At 41.7% G+C, this 17950-nt stretch overlaps 1 protein-coding gene across 2 annotated transcripts in view; it reads left to right on the forward strand.

The window, feature by feature from the left end:
- ssx2ipa (synovial sarcoma, X breakpoint 2 interacting protein a) overlaps positions 1-17950 on the forward strand; it is a 71029-nt gene that overhangs the window by 37621 nt on the left and 15458 nt on the right. For both annotated transcript variants that reach the window (XM_052012011.1, XM_052012012.1), the window contains exons 4-10: positions 2579-2779; positions 7417-7527; positions 8976-9111; positions 11993-12068; positions 12193-12370; positions 15619-15769; positions 17255-17388. In XM_052012011.1, the coding sequence (XP_051867971.1) occupies positions 2579-2779; positions 7417-7527; positions 8976-9111; positions 11993-12068; positions 12193-12370; positions 15619-15769; positions 17255-17388 (987 nt within the window). The remainder of the gene's footprint in view (positions 1-2578; positions 2780-7416; positions 7528-8975; positions 9112-11992; positions 12069-12192; positions 12371-15618; positions 15770-17254; positions 17389-17950) is intronic.

Below are 17950 nucleotides of genomic sequence, written 5' to 3' on the forward strand. Positions count from 1 at the left end.
TACCATCGAGGAGGAGGTACAGGAGCCTGAAGACCCACACTCAACGATTCAGGAACAGCTTCTTCCCCTCCGCCATCGAATTTCTGAATGGTCCATGAACACTACCTCACTTTTTTATTTTCACTATTTTATAATTTATAGTAATTTTATGTCTTTGCATTGTACTGCTGCTGCCAAACAACAAATTTCACAAGTACAAGTCAGTATAACAAGCCTGATTCTGATTCTGTGGGGTCTTCAACCTGAAATGTTAGCTCTGTTCCTCTTCCCACAGATATAGCCTGACTTGAGTATTTCCAGCGTTTTCTGTTTTTATTTTGGAAATCTAACATTTGGTGCCCTTGACCAAATCTTTGATTTAAATCATGAAAAGCAGGGGGCCTGGGCACCAATCCCTGCAGTACCCCTCTAATCACAGCCTGTGTACCTGAGAATAATCCATTTATTCCCACACTTTGCTCTCTGTCTGATAACCAATTCTCAATCCATGTTGGTCTATTACCCTAATGCTATGTGCTCTAACCTTAAACCATAGAACAATACAGCACAATACAGGCCCTTCGGCCCACCATGTTGTGCTGCCCTTCAAACCACACCTAAGACTATCTAACCCCTTCCTCCCACATATCCCTCCAACTTAAATTCCTCCATATGCTTATCTAACAATCTCTTGAACTTGTCCAATGTATCAGCCTTCACCACCACCCCAGGCAGCGCATTCCTTGCACTAACCACTCTCTGGGTGAAAAACCTCCCTTTGACATCTCCCTTGAACTTCCCACCCGATACCTTTATAGCTGTGTTATTGGCACCCTGGGAAAGAGGTGCTGGCTGTCCACTCTATTCCTCTCAATATCTTGTACACCTCTATCATGTCTCCCCTTATCCTCCTCCTCTCCAATAAGAACAGCCCTAGCTCCTTTGGTCTCTCCTCATAATCCATACTCTCTAATCCAGGCAGCATCCTGGTAAATCTCCTCTGCACCCTCTCCAATGCCTCCACATCCTTCCTATAATGAGGCGACCAGAACTGGATATAGTACTCTAAGTGTGGCCTAACCAGAGTTTTGTAGAGCTGCATTATCACTTTGCGGCTCTTAAACTTAATCCCCCGATTTATGAAAGCTAGCATCCCATAAGCTTTCTTAACTACCCTATCCACCTGCGAGGCAACTTTCAGTGATCTGTGGATATGAACCCCCAGATCCCTCTGCTCCTCCACACTGTCCAGAATCCTGCCATTTACCTTGTACTCCACCTTGGAGTTTGTCCTTCCAAAGTGTACCACCTCATACTTCTATCAGCTTTAACCTTGTCCATCAGCTTTATTGAACACCTTCCAAAAACCCAAACATACTACGTCCACATGTTTCCCTTTATTCTACTTGTCACATCCTCAAAAGTTTTCCAAAAGATCAGTCAAACTAGTTTTCTTTTTATAGATGTATGTTGCCTCTGCTCATTTGTATTATTCTTTTTCAAGATGTTCTGTTATTACATCTTTCATTATAGATTACAGCACTTTCCGTGCTAGGCTAAAGGGTTGGTAGTTCCATATTTTCTCCCTCCTTGTAATAGTGAGGTCATGTTTACTACCCTCCAATCCACAGGAGTGATTCTAGAATTTATTGAACTTCAAAGGATAATAACCTGAGCATCCAGCCTCTCTGTAGCCGCCTCTTTTAAACCTCTGGGATATAAATCATCAGGTACTCAGGATGTATAAGCTTTCATCAACTACTGAATGGAAATTTCCTATCCAAAACTGGATGTTTTTACTACCAAAGGATTAGAATACTTGGGTTGCTTGAGAATGCCTTCCACTTTCAAATACTGGTGTTGAGTTGCAATTTCTGTGGTTAGTAGATGAAGTTTTAATCAGTAATTTATTACAATGCTTGGTTTAGAACTTTGTACTCTCCAACTAAAGATAGAATTGCTGCAACAGCAGGAGCCAGAGATGTCTCAACATCAATAAAGCTATTCTCAGCATAGCTCCCGATTTCAACAATCCCTTTTTTTTATGTGTAGGTTTAATCAAAATCAAAGCAGAGGCCTGCATTTCTGGGCATGTGCTGCTTTTGACAAAAGATGGAGGTGAAATGAAGGCACAAACTGCTTGCCTTATCTCTCTGATCCTGTGGTATTGACCTTGCTCCCGTTTTGCCTCTCAACTAAAGAGGATTCTATCCAGTGATTTTTCACTTTTGAATAAGGGAGTACATTGCAGGAAAGATTCCCTAGACATTTGAGAACTTCTGGATGGTTTGCCAGACTGCTGAAATCTGAAAAGAAAGTTAAAATCGTGCATCCACAAATGCTTCAATAATTTAATGGGAAAATGGGAACATTTTCTTGAGTTAATTCTCCAAAAGGATTTACTGAGGGTTGTCCGTATTTGTTGTAATTCAACATTTTGTATCAGTTGTTGCATCATTTGGTATTATTTGGAGTATATTTAATTGACTGATGACTTCAGTTTGTGTTTACCTGATTTGCATTATTTCTTTCTTTGATGTATGTGGTCTTAAATTGTGGTCACTTTGAGTGAATATCTGTTGTATCTTTTCAATGTTAGGAACTCGCTACCTTGGGTTTTCCGTCTTTTTACACGGAGGAGGCACAGCAAGAACTGAACCTGGTGTCCATTTTAAATTGCACATATGATCTTTTACAACTTCACCGCAAGAATCTCCGTGCACTAGAGGACATGGAAACACAACATCTGAAGTCCAGCAGTGATATGGACCACTTGTACCATAGCCAAGTTAAACTAAAGGTAAACAGAAAAGAAATGAGTTTTCAGTGTAAGACCTGCAGTATCAGTATTTAAACAAGCTTGTGTCTGGGTGGGGAGGGGTGTTGCACTTGCAGCTCAGTGAATGAATGAGCAATTTAACAAAACTGGGCAATGAGGCATTGAGAGGTGATTATAAAAGGTGATCAAATGGTTGGTCAGAGCAGGTTTTGCAAAAGGATCATTATTTTTATTTTGGGGTGTCACAGTGGCGAAGCTAGTAGAGCCACTGCCTCACAACACTGAAGACCCAGGTTCAAAGGTCCTGGTTGTGTGGAGTGTGCACATTCTGCCTGTGACTGTGTGCGTTTCCCCTGAGTGTTCGGGTTTCCTCCCACATCCCAGAGAGGTGCCAGTTGATAGGTTAATTTGCTGCTGTAAATTGCCTCTAATGTGGAGGTGAGTAGTAGCATCTTGGGGCATTTGTTAAGAATAAAAATATGGAATTAATGTAAATGGACGGTTGGCGTAGCCTGGGTGTGCTGAGGGCCCGTTTCCGTGCAGCATGTCTCTATCTCTGTGTCTCTATCTGTGTTTTACAGAGCCTGGGAGGTTTAGATAGTGCAGCTTTGGTAAATGAAGATATGACTGTCAACAGTGAAATCTGGGGAAAAACCGGGAATGTATTTTTATTTCGGGGTGCCACAGTGGCGAAGCTAGTAGAGCCACTGCCTCACAGCACCGAAGACCCAGGTTCGAACCTGAACTCTGGTGCTGTCTGTGTGGAGTTTGCACGTTCTCCCTGTTACTGTGTGGGTTTGCCGTGAGTGCTCTGAGTGGAGAAGAGGGTTGACGTGCACTGTGAAGAATATTGCAAGACTGAATGACATTGATGCTTTAAACTTTCCCACCACAGTTGTTTACATTTCGCTTTTCCAATGTGACTTCTATCCTATACCACGTTAACTATCTTAGTGTTTTTCTGGGCATTAGATTTGGTTAGCTCCCTGATACTGCACTATTAATTAGAGATCCCTGGAATACTTGAGTCAGGGTTAAGCTCTCTGTAGGACTTGGAACATAGAGTACAGCACAGGAAGAGGCCCTACTGCCCACCATGTCTGTGCTGACCATGATGCCAACTTAAACTGCACATTTTAAACCAGTAAGGTTTCTGATCTCAATTTTTTTTTCCCCTTAAATGCTAAGGTAATGTCACAGTAATATTGAACCTACCATAGAATTAGTGAAGGAGTCTATTACAATGGAGCTTTTGCTATTTGCTTCCTTTGAAGTGGAAAACACAATGATGCTGGAGGAACTCAGCAGGCCAGGCAGCATCCGTGGAGAAAAGCAGGCAGTCAATGTTTCGGGTCAGGACCCTTCTGCCTGGCCTGCTGAGTTCCTCCAGCATCATTGTGTTTTTCATCTGGATTCCAGCATCTGCAGTCCTTTCTCTTTGAAGAATTGCTTGGCCCTCAGCTGGTATTATTTCCTAGTCATATGACTGAAATTAGAGAGCATTTCAGATGCAGCCCTCTAGAATCATAGAGCTGTACAGCACAGTAATGGGCCCTTCGGCCCATTTCATCAATGCTGACTGTGATGCCTGTCTGTACTAATCCCATTTGCCTGTGTTTGGCCCACGTCCCTCAACGCCCTTCCTTTCCAGCACCTGTCAAAATGCCTTTTAAACATAGCTGCATCTACCACCGCCTGGCAGTTCGTTCCACGTATTCACCACATTGTTTTTTCAAAAAAGAATTTACCCTCAGACCTCCCTTTCTCTGCCCTCTAGTTCTCGATTTCCCCTGTCCAGGGGGAAAATATTCTGATTATCTATGGCCCTCTTAATTTTTGTAAACTTCTAGAAGGTGACCCCTCAGCCTGCTGTGTTCCACTGAGAATAGAATCATAAAATGTACAGCTTGGAAACAGGCCATTCGACCCAACTTGTGCATGCCAACCAGTAGGCACCCTTCCATATCAAACCCAATGCCTGGCACTTGGTCCATAGCCCTCTATGCCTAAGCAGTTCAAGTGCTCATCTAGGCACCTTAAACCCAGCCTATCCAATATCTCTCTCTTTATAATTACAGCCTTCCATTCCAGGCAACATCCTCATGAATCTCTTCTGCACTCTATTGTTAATACATCCTCCCTGTAGTGTGGTGACCAGAACTGTACACAGTGGTGTAACCAATGTTTTGTACAGCTGCAACATGGCATCTCAACTCTTGTATTCAATGCTATGGCTTATGGAGGCAAGCCTCCCAAATGCCTTTTTCATTACACTATCCACCCATGTTGCTACTTTCAGGGAGCTATTGTCTTGTACCCCAAGGTATCTCTGTGCATCAACACTCCTAAGGTCCTTTCCATTTACTCTGTATGTCCTTGTATTTTGGGAGGCCAAATTCTACAATACCTTGCACTTGTCTGGATTAAATTCCATCTGCCACCATTCTGCCCAATTTTCCAGCTGATCTATGTCCCATTGTATCTTTAAACAACCTTTCTTGTTATCTACGATATTATTATCTGCAGAGTGGTAGTTATGGCCAAAGACAATATATTACAAACAATAAAGATCCCAGCACCGATCCCCGAGGTACACTACTTGTTACAGATTTCCTGTCAGGAAAGCATCTGCCCACTACCACCTTCTGCCTCCTGTAGCTCAGCCAGCCTTGGGTGCAGTTCACCAACATGCCTCTGATCTCATGAGACTTAATCTCCTGGATCAGGACCTTGTCAAAAGCCTTAAAGTCCATATAGAAAACATGTATTGCCCTGCCTTCATCAATTTCCTTCATCAAAAAAAAACAAATCAGATTTGTGAGACGTGATCTCCCCTATGCTGACTCCTCCTAAACAGTCCCTGCTTTCCTAAGTGAACCCATAATCCTGTCCCTCAGAATCTCCTCGAACAACTTTGGAGTAGCCATTATGAGAGCAGCTGTGGTTGAGGTGCAAGTGCTGAGGCTCTGGACGGAGCAAATGGAACTGAAGGAGGAGCATTGGGGGTGGAACTGGAGCGTCGAGCACCTTCATCAGAAGCATGCAGAAGCCCAGCACGAGGTGAAAGGAGCGTCCCACCTCCTAAACTAATCTCCCTCTTGCTAGCTCTATCAAGCACCTTCTGTTCACCTGCAGCAGATTGTGTGGGTCCCACAACAGAACCTACAGAAAAGGAGTGAAAGAAAGTCTGGTGTCCTTTGGTTCAAGTATAAGAAGTAGTCGTAATAACTGCTAACGCAATCAGTGAATCTCATACTTCAAGTCTTAGCAGATCTTTTAGTAGTTCTGCTGGTTATAAACTTTTCCATTGGAGTGGACCTGTGAACACAAATATTAAATTAGTCAAGACTTGGCCTTTTCTGGAGCTAAAAACAAAATGCTGGAAGAACTCAGCAGGTCAGGCAGCATATGTGGAGAGAACTGGACAGTTGACATTTTGGGTCGAGACCCTTCATCTGGAATCTGTCTTCATCAGTCCCGATAAAGGGTCTCGACCTGAAGTATTGGCTGTCCATTTCCCTCCACGGATGCTGCCTGTTCCACTGAGTTCTTCCAGCAGTTTGTTTTTTTACCCCTCCAGGTTCCAGCATCTGCAGTCTCATTTATTTCCAGGCAACTTTCTCTGCTCTATTGCAGTTTATAAACTTAATTTTTAATTAAAAGTTTCTCTGAGGTCATGGATGTATTAGTAGACTATAAATGGGACTTGAAATGCTTGAAGTCTGTCTGTCCTTCCTTGGTTAGAAGTATGTTTCCAATCTACATGCCCTTTTCTCTGTCATGGTTTTGAGCTTGCTTCAGATGGTTTAGGAACACTAAAATGATTTTTTTAAAAAAACTGCAGATGCTGGAAATCTGAGTTAAAACCAGAAAATGCTGGAAACATTCAGCATGTCAGGCAGCATCTGTGGAAAGAGAAACAGTTAAAGTTTCAGGTTCGAGACTTTTCATCAGAAGTTGATGTAAGGTGGCATGCTCCTTGATTTGACATTCACTCCCTTCAGTATAGGGATATGTTCCCTCCAGTTACAGTTTATGTATGAGGTGGGGATGAACTGAACCACCATTTTGTGGATGCATGGACTCTGTTGGATATGCTGTGTCAAAGTCGTAGTTGAGTTTATTGTTAAATGCACAGGTGCAATGAAAAACAGCAGCGTCATAGGCACATAGCATCATATAAGCAACGTAAGAAAAACATGAACATAAATTCTACACAGTTTTTACAAGGAAGAACACTATTAGAATTTTTTTTTAAAGTCCATTTTAGTGCAAAATGATCATAGTGTTGCTAAACTGTCGTGATTAGAGTTGTGTCGGTTGGTTCAAGAACCGAATGATTGAAGGGAAGTAGCCGTTGAACCTGGTGGTGTGAGACTTCAGGCTTCTGTATCTCCTGCCCAATGGGAGATGTGAGAAGATGGCATGGCCCAGATGGTGGGGATCTTTGATGATAGATGTTCCCTTCTTGGGGCAGCACCTCCTGTAGATACTCCAGATAGTAGGGAGGGATGTGCCCGTGATATATTGGGCTGAGTCCACTACTCTCTGTAGCTGCTTGCGCTCCTGTACCAGGTCATGATGAAACCAGTCAGGATACTTATGAACTACTTGAACGATGGTGATTGTTGTATTTTAATATGATTGAATCTTTTTAGGATCAGCTGGAGTCCTCCCGAAGAGAGGTTGTATCGTTTCAAGAGAAGGACAGACAGCTGCAATTGAAGAACAGAGCTTTGCACAATTTACTGAAGAATGAAAAGGAGGAGGTAAATGCACCCAAGTTGTCCGTTTTCAAATCAAACTGTCTTTCTCAATTCCCATTTTTGTCTTGCATTTATTCTGGTCAAGAATTTCCACCAGAATTCAACAATTACATTCCTACAGCAAGTTAATTAACATTGAGGTTTCCTTGGTTCAAGCAGAGAAGATCAAGTCTTTTGCAGCTTATGTGGCTCCCTTTCAATTAAAATATTTTTAATGTAAAACTAGAATAAAATACTTTGGGTGAAATGGAATACTTCTCTCGACATGAACATTGTTGTGAGAGGGACTTTTACTACCCAAGGTAACTTTGAGTTGATCTCAAGTTTTTGTATAGCCAGCCTGGTTTAGTTGCTTTAACAGAATCTGCACGTCACTGCAGTACTGAGCAAGTGCTGCATTGTCAGAGGTGCAGTCTGACGTGGGAGGTGATCGAATGAGCTGGTTGGACTTGTTGCTATTTGAAGAACAAGCATTTCCTCTAATCTCCTGGCCAATATTCTCTATTAATCAAATTACCATCTTCATTGTGGGACCAGGCACGTACCATTGTGGAACGGGCCGCTGTCTGTAAGGAGTTTGTACGTTCTCCGTGTTTGCATGGGTTTCCTCCGGGTGCTTTGGTTTCCTCCCACATCCCAAAGACGTACGGGTTAGGAAGTTGTGGGTGTGTTATGTTGGCACTGGAAGTGTGGCGACACTTGCGGGCTGTCCCCAGAACACACTGTGCTAAAAAGGTGCATTTCACTGTTTCAATGTACATGTGACTAATAAAGTAATTTATCTTACCTAGTTGTGCACTGAATAATTTCTGTATTCTGATCTATTTAATAACTGCTGTTTGGTTTTTGATAAAAAATGGCAATGATACTTTCTGGAAAATGACACAATAGAACGCCTAGTACAAATACTTCCTCTCTGAGCTCAATCTCTTTTGGAGTTCTTGACCTGCCTGTGCTTCATTTGCTCTTTGTGTTACTTTAATTCTGTGACTATTCTGTGTGATCTCACAAGTGACACTTAAAATCCCATCAACAAATTGTGTTTCTTGTCCTGATGCAAACTTGATATAAATTGTTATTTTTCCAGTGTTACCTTTTACAACATCTAAAACTCCTTTTGCATTTTGAGGAGTCTTCTGAAAACAGTGCATGATGTCAGTGTGAAATTAGTTAAGTGATCTCCTAGAATAAAAATGCAATGTGAAGAATCTGCAGCCCTGATTAAATTGGAGCCCATGATGTATTAAACTGAAAAATGTAGGATCACATTCCACAATAAAACTTGCTAAGCTACATGCCACATTTTAATCTCCATAAGTACTTTGTGGGTTGTGTTTAGCTTTACATTTTTGGCATTGTTCGTACTGTACTCATTCTTTATCACAACAGAACCTTAACTTTCTTTGTTTCTGAATATTGTTGCAAGTTGCTCAGATTTTGTTTCTCTTCAGATACAAAAATTACAAAATATAATAGCAAGTCGTGCAACTCAGTACAACCATGACCTGAAGAGAAAGGAACGAGAATATAATAAACTGAAAGAACGCCTACACCAGCTTGTAATGGACAAGAAGGACAAGAAGCTGTGTAAGTATTGCTTGAAACATGCGGCACTACACGGATGGTTCCTTTTTTCTGAAACTTGAGTGAAGTAACTGCTTCCATTAGAGTGATTGGGTGGAACAATAATTTTTCTCTGAATCGGTTTCATCGATACGAGTGAGAGTTAATCCCTCAACACGAGTGAAATAGATCATGCTGGAAATATTCAGCAGTTCAGGCCATATTAGTGGGAAGAGAAATGGAGTTAACATTTCAGGTTGGAGGCCAGTATTTCTAGCACTTTTTTATTTTAAGTTTTTCTTATTTACCTACTTTGATTTGAGTGTTACCAAGTTGTTTTATTTATAAATAACACATAATGCAACAGATATGTAACCAATCTGGAATCAAATGGAATGATTGCCTTATGTCCACAAATAATTTGGAAGTAGTCCCTCTTCTGATGCTCCCTTCTCTTTCTTACGAGGAGATTCACTATGTAATGTATACAATCCTTGGTGCAAGATGGGGGCAGTTCCGTCCACATTGTGAAACTTGCCTGTTTCATTGCATTCAAGTAGCTGGTGCTCACCTGCTTTACTTAAGCTGATATCCTTAGGACTGATTCTTGTCACTATTACGCCAATAATAAGCAATTCTTCTAATCCAACTTTATCATGTTGGCTTTTACTGCCACCTTCTGGAATGTCAACACATTCAGGCCTGGATCTTGTGGTAGTAAAACTAATCACCGTTTCACTGAACATCTGGTGTAGTAAATGCGGACTCACTCTTGAGTTTTAAGAATAAATTGGATAGATACATGGATGGGAGAGGTCTGGAGGGTTATGGACTAGGTGCAGGTAAATGGGACTAGCAGAATACCGTTTCAGCACAGACTAGAAGGGCTGAATGGCCTGTTTTCTGTGCAGTAGTGTTCTAAGGTTCTATGGTTCTATCCACAAATCTAGTCTAATGTGGAAATCTGCCAGTGATTAAGTATTCATTCACAGGCTGCACTTTTTCCAGCCTTCTCTGAAAGAATCCAGAGAAATTGGTTGAATTGATGTGAATTTAAGGTAATTAGAACTAGTGTCTGTAACATAACCGGAAAACGTTAAATTTTCCATGTAATCTTGAGCTTTCATTATTGTTTTGGGCTGTAATTATAATTCATGTACATAAAATTATATTTTAATCACCTCTCAAATATTTCAAAGTACAAGTGATTCTAAAACAACAGAGATTGGATTCTTGTGTTTTTTAATGGAGTGATTTGTGCTGTGGAGGGATGGTATACATGGTTGTTACATTTTCCTGGGGCAGATATGAGGTCTATCTTGCTGGGTCAAGTGTTGGGATCCGCACATAGGCAACTGACTAGACCTCATGCCTATGTGCACTCCTGACAGCAAAGATTGTTTGGTGGTGGGATGGAAAGTGAGCCCTTCTGCAATAATTAAGTAAGAACTTATGAAATAGAAGCAGGAGTAGGCCATTTGACCCCCTGTGCTTGCTCTTAGCTCTGTCACTTTCCTGCACTAACCCCACATTCCTTGATGTTAATATAAAAAAAAATGCCATCATTGCATTTAATTTTTTTGAATCTCTTGCGATTCAAAGACTTTTAAAAACTAGTGAAATATGGGTAAAATTGTTAAATAAAGAGCTAATTAAAAACACAAAGCTTGGAAAAGCATGATTTAAAAAAAAGCTTGCATTTTTCTTTGTAAATTGGTTTATTGTCACATGTAGCAAGGTACAGTGAAAAACTTTGTTTTGCATGACATCCATAGATCATTTCATCACATCAGTGCATTGAGGTTGTTCAAGGGAAAACAATAACAGAATGTAGAATAAAGTGTTAGTTACAGAAAGTGCAGTGCAGATAGACTATAGCTGCAAGGCCATAACGAGATAGATTGTGAAGTCGAGTTCATCTTATCATACAAGGAGACTGTTCAATAGTCTTATAACAGCAGGATAGAAGCTGTCCTTGAGTCTGGTGGTATGTTTTCTCAAGCTTTTGTATTGTCTGCCCAATGGGATGGGGGAGAAGAGAGAATGTCCGGGGTCTTCGATTACGTTGGCTGCTTTACCGAGGTAGCGGAAAGTATAGACAATCTCTTAATGCGTCATCCTAGAATACCCTTAAATCAGTGGGATTTTGGATCTTACACCAGGTCAGTTTCAGCCTCCTGCAGTGAGTCTGTGAGTGCTGTCATTGCCTTCTCACTGTCTCGTTTATCTCTGACTTGAGTCATAATCAGAGATGAGCTGGAATTAGAGGACACACCTTTTAAGATAAGAGGGGGAAAGTTCAAAGGAGATGTGCAGTTTTTTTATGCAGAGTGGTGGGTGCCTGGAACGCCTGTATGGTAGTTGGCTAGCTCTCTGTATTTGGATCAAGTAGGTAGATCGGGACAGGCAGGCACCAGGTAGGGAAAGCAGCCAACATAATCAAAGACACCTCCCACCTCACTGTCTTTTCTGCCCTCCCTGCTGAGCAGAAGATAAAGCTTGAACACGTACCACCAGACTCGAGGACAGCTTCTACCCCACTGTTACCAGACTCGTGAACGGACCTCTCATGCGCTAAAGGATGAGCTCTTGATCTCCCAATCTACCTTGTCATGACTCTTGCACTTATTCTGTCTGCCTGCACTGTACATTCTCTGTAACTGTTATACTATATTCTGCTTTCTTTTTACTACCTCTATGTACTTGTGTGTGGCATGATCTGTATGGATGGTATGCAAACAAAAGCTTTTCACTGTATCTCGGTAAGTCACAACAATAAACCAACATCAATAGAGTTCAATCGATCCAGCCTATTGATTTCTGAGTATCGTCTCACTAGTTCTGCAAATGTTAGTCTTTGCAAATTATTCATTATTAATACATATCCACTTTGTTTTTACATTAGGTATTGACATCCTTAATTATGTGGGGCGTTCTGATGGACGACGGAGTGCTTGGCGAACCGGCAAAACAGAAGCCAGGTACTGTCTGGTTAAATAAAGATCTTCCCTACATCTGAACCCAGAAAACACATCTCCATCATTTCACTTCACAAGATCACAGTACAATATTTTTGTTCCCCGCCCCTTTCTCTCAAAACTGCAGGAATGAAGGGGAAATGTACAAAGTCCTTATCAATAACTACGAAAGACATCATAAAGAACTAATGGTGGAAAACATTGAACTAAAACAAGTTCTCCAGCAGATGAAGAAAGAAATGATGTCCATACTTAATCGTAGAAAGCAGAGGCCAAAAGAACCATTGGAAGATAGCAGTGGTATAGTGAGTTTCACATTATTTTTGTTGATGTGTTACTGTGCAAACATAGCATTTTTTTTAATTCTCTTGTTCTACCATTGCTTCACAACACTGTTGAATCAAAAATCATATCATTTGCTGCACTCTTTATAGGTTTAATCCCATCCCCAAGTCTACTTTGAAATTGTTGATAGCTAATGGTAAAATACTGGAGTACAAAAGTGTAGAGATGATGGTGTGCTGCACTGTTAGAAGTGGCACCTCTTGATAGGACGTTAAAAGGAAGCCTATGTGATTACCTAGGTTAGGTGCAAGAGATCCTATGGCATTGTTTTAAGAACATCCTGTTTCCCGGTCAATATCCTTTTCCTCCTTGGGCAGTCCTATGGGACTTGCTTCCACTTCACTTCTGTGAATGCTGAGGTGACTGATGAGCCCAGTGGGGAACCCACAGTCTCTACCACAGGTGGTGCTTGATTGGATGGGTGAGTAGTTTGGGAGGCAATGGGCTCTGTCACTATTTTCACCAGACTTCCATGTGCTCACTTGCAACAAAGAAACTCAAAGATCTCAATGCCATCCTGAATACTCCTCTATTTTGAGCACTCATGCACTACGGATTCCCACGGTGAGGGTGTCACACTTCTCTAAGGAATCTTTGAGAAGCTGCTTCAATTATCTCCACTGTCCACCTGGTAATCTCTGGCACTGACTGAGCTTGCAGTAGTGTGACTATTTTGGGTGTCTGGAGCCGAGCATGTGAATGATGTGGCCTGCCAGTTGGAACCAGCTGAGTGTAACCAGAGCCTTGGTGCTGGGGATGGTGACCTGGGAGTGGACACTGACTGCTTCACTCATCCTGCCGGTGCGTTTTAAGGATTTTGCTGAGATAGCATTGGTGGTACCCTTCTTGTCCTTCAAGGTACTGCATGTTTTTGAAGCACAGATAGAGGAGCAGAATTAGGCCATTCAGCCCATCTAGTCTGCTCTGCCATTTAATCATGGCTGATTTTTTTTTGTTTTCCTCAACCTCATTCAAGGACCTATCTCTGCCTTAAATACACCCAATGACTTGGCTTCCACTGTGGCAATGAATTCTGTGGATTCACCACCCTCTGGCTGAAGAAATTCCTCCTTATCTCAGTTCTAAAGGGACGTCCCTTTATTCTAAGGCTGTGCCCTCAGATCCTAGACTAAGGAGGGAAGGGCTTGCAGCAGAAAATAAACTACTGGAAGAATTAGGTGGGTCAGGCAGCATCTGTGGAGGGAAATGAACAGTTGACATTTCAAGTCAAGACCCCAGAGCTGGCTATTGCCTCTTAGACCATGAGCTTCGTGCTGGTGCCCTGGAGAAGGTGGTGAATTTCATCATCAATGTCCACCTTCACTGAGAGTGGAAGGTGGCCCATGGGTTCCAGGGTCTTGTGAGCTTTGAGAGAGGGTGATATTGTGCAGTAGGGCCAGCTTATTCCTCCCTAATTCAACCTTACCAAACTGGATGATCCAGTCATAATCACATTGCTGCTTGTGTACATATTCCCTGCAACAGTCATAACACTTTGAAGTGACTTTAGGATCTTTGAAGATTGATACGTAGAGGAGGATATACGTGCAGTTGTATTTTCAACATATAGCTATGTCTCACAGGTTGCAGTTTATCTTTGTGTACCATAAGACATGTTAAATGCTCCCACTTCCAATGCTGTGAATAAGTACCAACCCTTCCCTCGATGCTGGGCTCGTGTTTATACATTTAGACTCTGAATAATACATTCCTCTTTGGAGGACGCAAGCAACATCATAATGTATAACTAATCCATCCCTTACATTCACTGTCATTTTATTGCTCAGGTAAACAGTACATTTCTATCTGTCAGGACGGTGAAATAAATTTTTAACTTTTACAATTAGATTTTTAATAGCTTGATGCTCTTAGGTGAACTAAAATTAACTTGTAAATACCAAACAAGCATCTGTTGCTGCTGCTTGCCATTTTAATGCACGGTAATTCAGTTTCATAGCTGCCAAAATAGTAGTAATAGTCTGGAATTAGTTCAAGTTGCATTGGAGCTCAGCTGTTAGTGGTGGAGACTGGCAATATATGGCGCTTGGATTACAAATCAGTGGAATCTCCTTGAGAGAACAGGACACAATAACTGAAGGTGATAGAGCTGTCCAAATGTGAATGCATCCAACAAGGAGATACAACAGCTCTAGACTTTGGAATTTTTACATTGTTGCACTGATTTCCAGATTTTCCATTGGAAAGTTAGGTCTAGCAGTTATCAGCAGTTTCAATCTCCAACAAAAGTGGCAAATATGTTTTGCCATCAACATTTTTCAAGAGCGACTCTTCATGGTCAAAGCCCTCCAGAGATGATCCGAATCTCTGCCTCGGAAGCAGTACTGTGGACTTCTTGCTGTCCAGGCAATGCATCTTTCTTGCTTGTTAGGAAACGCAAGTCGTGCTGTGAGGTTAGACACCATTCTGACAGGTTGCCCAGCTATTTAAAAATTAGTCTACCTTGTACATAGTTGACAAGTCAAGGCATTAGTGTGTGTTATTGTTGCTCCACTTGAGGTTTATAATTACAAATCAAATATGATTCCAGTGGTGTGATTCTCAATACTGAAGTTACTTCATGGAAGAAATGCCCTAGTGTGTTCTGCTCTACCTCCATAAGAATAACTGGATAGAATTCAACATAGCAGTTACAGACAGCTAATTCTCTCTCATCCTTTGGTAGAATTGACGCTGGAGGGATCCTTTGTAAGGTTCTGAAAATGGTTTATCTTTTCAATTAATGTTGACAGAATACGTTTGCTAAGGGGATTGGCATTATTGATGTCACCATGACGAATGAGATTAATTTAAATAGAAGGTACAGAAGCCTGAAGTCCCACACCTCCGGATTCAAGAACAGCTGCTTCCCTTCAACCATTCGGTTCTTGAACCAACCGGCACAACCCTAATCACTGCCTCAGTATAACAACACTCTGACCACTTTGCACTACAATAGACTTTATTTTATTTTGTTCTAATTGTGTTCTTTCTTGTATAATTTTGTATAATTTATGTTTAATATATGTTCTTGTGAATGTTGTGTCTGATACTATGTGCCTGTGATGCTGCTGCAAGTAAGTTTCTTTCATTGCACCTGGCACGTGTACTTGTGCAGATGACAGTAAACTTGACTTTGATTTGAAGCCAGCTGTTTCTGAATTCTTTCTGTTACCCAAGAAGTAGTTTTGATCAGGTTTTGATATGACAGGCTGGGTCAGACAACGAAGAGGATTCACGTGAATCAAATAAAGAAAACAGCTTGGAGCTGTCGTGTGACGAGGTGCGGGAGCAACTCACCAATAGCATTCGGCAACAGTGGAGAATGCTGAAAAGCCACGTGGAGAAACTGGACTCTCAAGGTTAGCCTGATCTGTGTGTGATAGTACAGTTCAAGACAGCTTCCTGAGGCAGTAACCAAATAGACCTCAAAACACACATTCATGAGCCATGGACTAAAGCACTAACAACAATTAATTCTAAACCAACGGCCCCCAAACTTGAAAAGGGGACAAACCAAAGTGCAAGAAATAATGTGCAAATGGACCTGGGCTTTTAGGGCCTGGATTGTCTGGGCTTGTGGTTCTGGTGTGGCCCATTGTGTGGTTCCGGTGTGGTGCATTGGCCACAGCCTGAATGTCCTAATCTGCACTATGGGAAGACCAGGACATAAGAACTTCAGTTGTTTGTCAGTCTTATGTTAGGTCATAATAACAAACTGTAAAGTGAGTTAAAGGTACTGGAAAATGTTGTCTTAAAACCATTAGCTTTACCACTACGGGGCTTTGGTGAGATGACAATCAGTACTCTGTTCAGTTTTGTTGTCCTTCTCTCAGAAAGCATATACGTGCTTTGGAAGATATTTTAAAAGACAGTTGGACAGGTATATGGATAGGAAAGGTTTAGAAGGTTATGGGCCAAACGCTGGCAAATGGGACTAACTTGGATAGGGCATCTTGGTTGGCATGGACCATTTGGGCCGAAGGGCCTTCCTCTGTGCTGTATGTCCAACAAATATTGATCCTGGGCTGAAATGGTTGACCTGTGAAGTAAAATTAGACTTTCTTCTAAACTCCAGAAAATGAGAGGTGATCTCACTGGAATGTAAAAGATTCTGCAGCAGCACGTGAAGGATAATGCTGAGAGATTATCTTCCTTTAGTTGGAGAGTCTGGAACTGAGGGGGAGCTAGTCTCAGGGCAAGAACTTAAATTTTTACAATATGGTATTAGGAAGAACTTCTTTACTCGGCATTGTGAATCTTTGGAGTTCTCTACCCCAGATGCTAGCTCATTGGGATAAATTTGAGGCTGGATTTGATGGCCTTTTGTAGTCATGGGGGTCAAGTGGGAAATTGGAATTAAGGTGGAATATTTAGAGCTAAAATGATGATGGTGGAAATGGCCAGTTCTGATTTGGAGAAAGTAAGTTGCCCAAAGTTGGAGAATTTAATATTGAGTCAGAAGGGCTGCAAGTGCTTAGACAGATGAGTTGTTGTTCCTCGGTGTCATTTTATCAGTCCAGGAAGCCCCCGATAGATAGCTCCGAGTGGGATAGGGAATTGCATTTCTGGAAGCTCAGAATTGCCCCTGCAGACTGCAGGTGCTTTACAAAGCAGTCTCCCAATCTGCATTTGATTTCTTCAGTGTAGAGGAGACCACATTGTGAACAATAAATTCAATAGACTAAATGCGAAGAAGTGCAAGTGAACCACTGCTTCACCTGGAAGGAACATTTGGGCCCCTGGATGGCGGGAAGGGAAAAGGTGAAAGGACAAGTGTTGCATGGGAATCTTTAAATTCCCTCCTACCCTGGCAGTGTTGATGGACTGAGTTTCACTTGTTGCAGCCTCCTTGAAGTCTGATTTTCTGGAAGACGACGAAGTAATCAGCAAAGAAGCTCATGAGCAAGAAATGGAGAAACTGAAGGTAGAAATTCAGCAGTGCCGGGATGTGATCAAAGCCCAGCATCAATTGTTGCAGGTATGCTTTCCATCTTCTGGGATGTGACAAATCTGTACAGGGAAAGCAACATCTGAGTTGTAAAGAAGGCTGTTAGTTTGAACAGCGGTGCCCAATTACTGTAGTCACATCAGACCTGGGAAGGCGTAGGATGAATGGAGAAAGTGTCCTAGAGTCTGACCTTTTAGAATATTAATGCTTTATATTTCCTGTAATGCATTAGTCCTTTATTTTCCTATAACCTATTCTCTCTCACGTGCACATCAACTCCCCGTAATTATTTTGCCTCCCACCTATATACTAGGAGTAATTTACAGCAGCTAATTAACTTACCAGCATGGCTTTGGAAACCAGAGCTTCCAGGTAAACCCATGTGTTCATGTGAAGAACCTTCAAATTCACACAGCGCCAAGGTCAGGATCACAGTAGAGCTGCCTCACCCATAAATTTTCATGTTTCTAGCCCCATCCAACACTGCTGAGGTTTGATTCTCTTGCAATTAAAATTTCATGTGCAATTCAAAACTGAAATAATTTTGGACATCTGATGACATGCTGTGTAAATGCAAGGTCTTTTATTTTTG

This window comes from Pristis pectinata, chromosome 3, assembly GCF_009764475.1.
Source record: "Pristis pectinata isolate sPriPec2 chromosome 3, sPriPec2.1.pri, whole genome shotgun sequence".
Taxonomy (NCBI): domain Eukaryota; kingdom Metazoa; phylum Chordata; class Chondrichthyes; order Rhinopristiformes; family Pristidae; genus Pristis; species Pristis pectinata.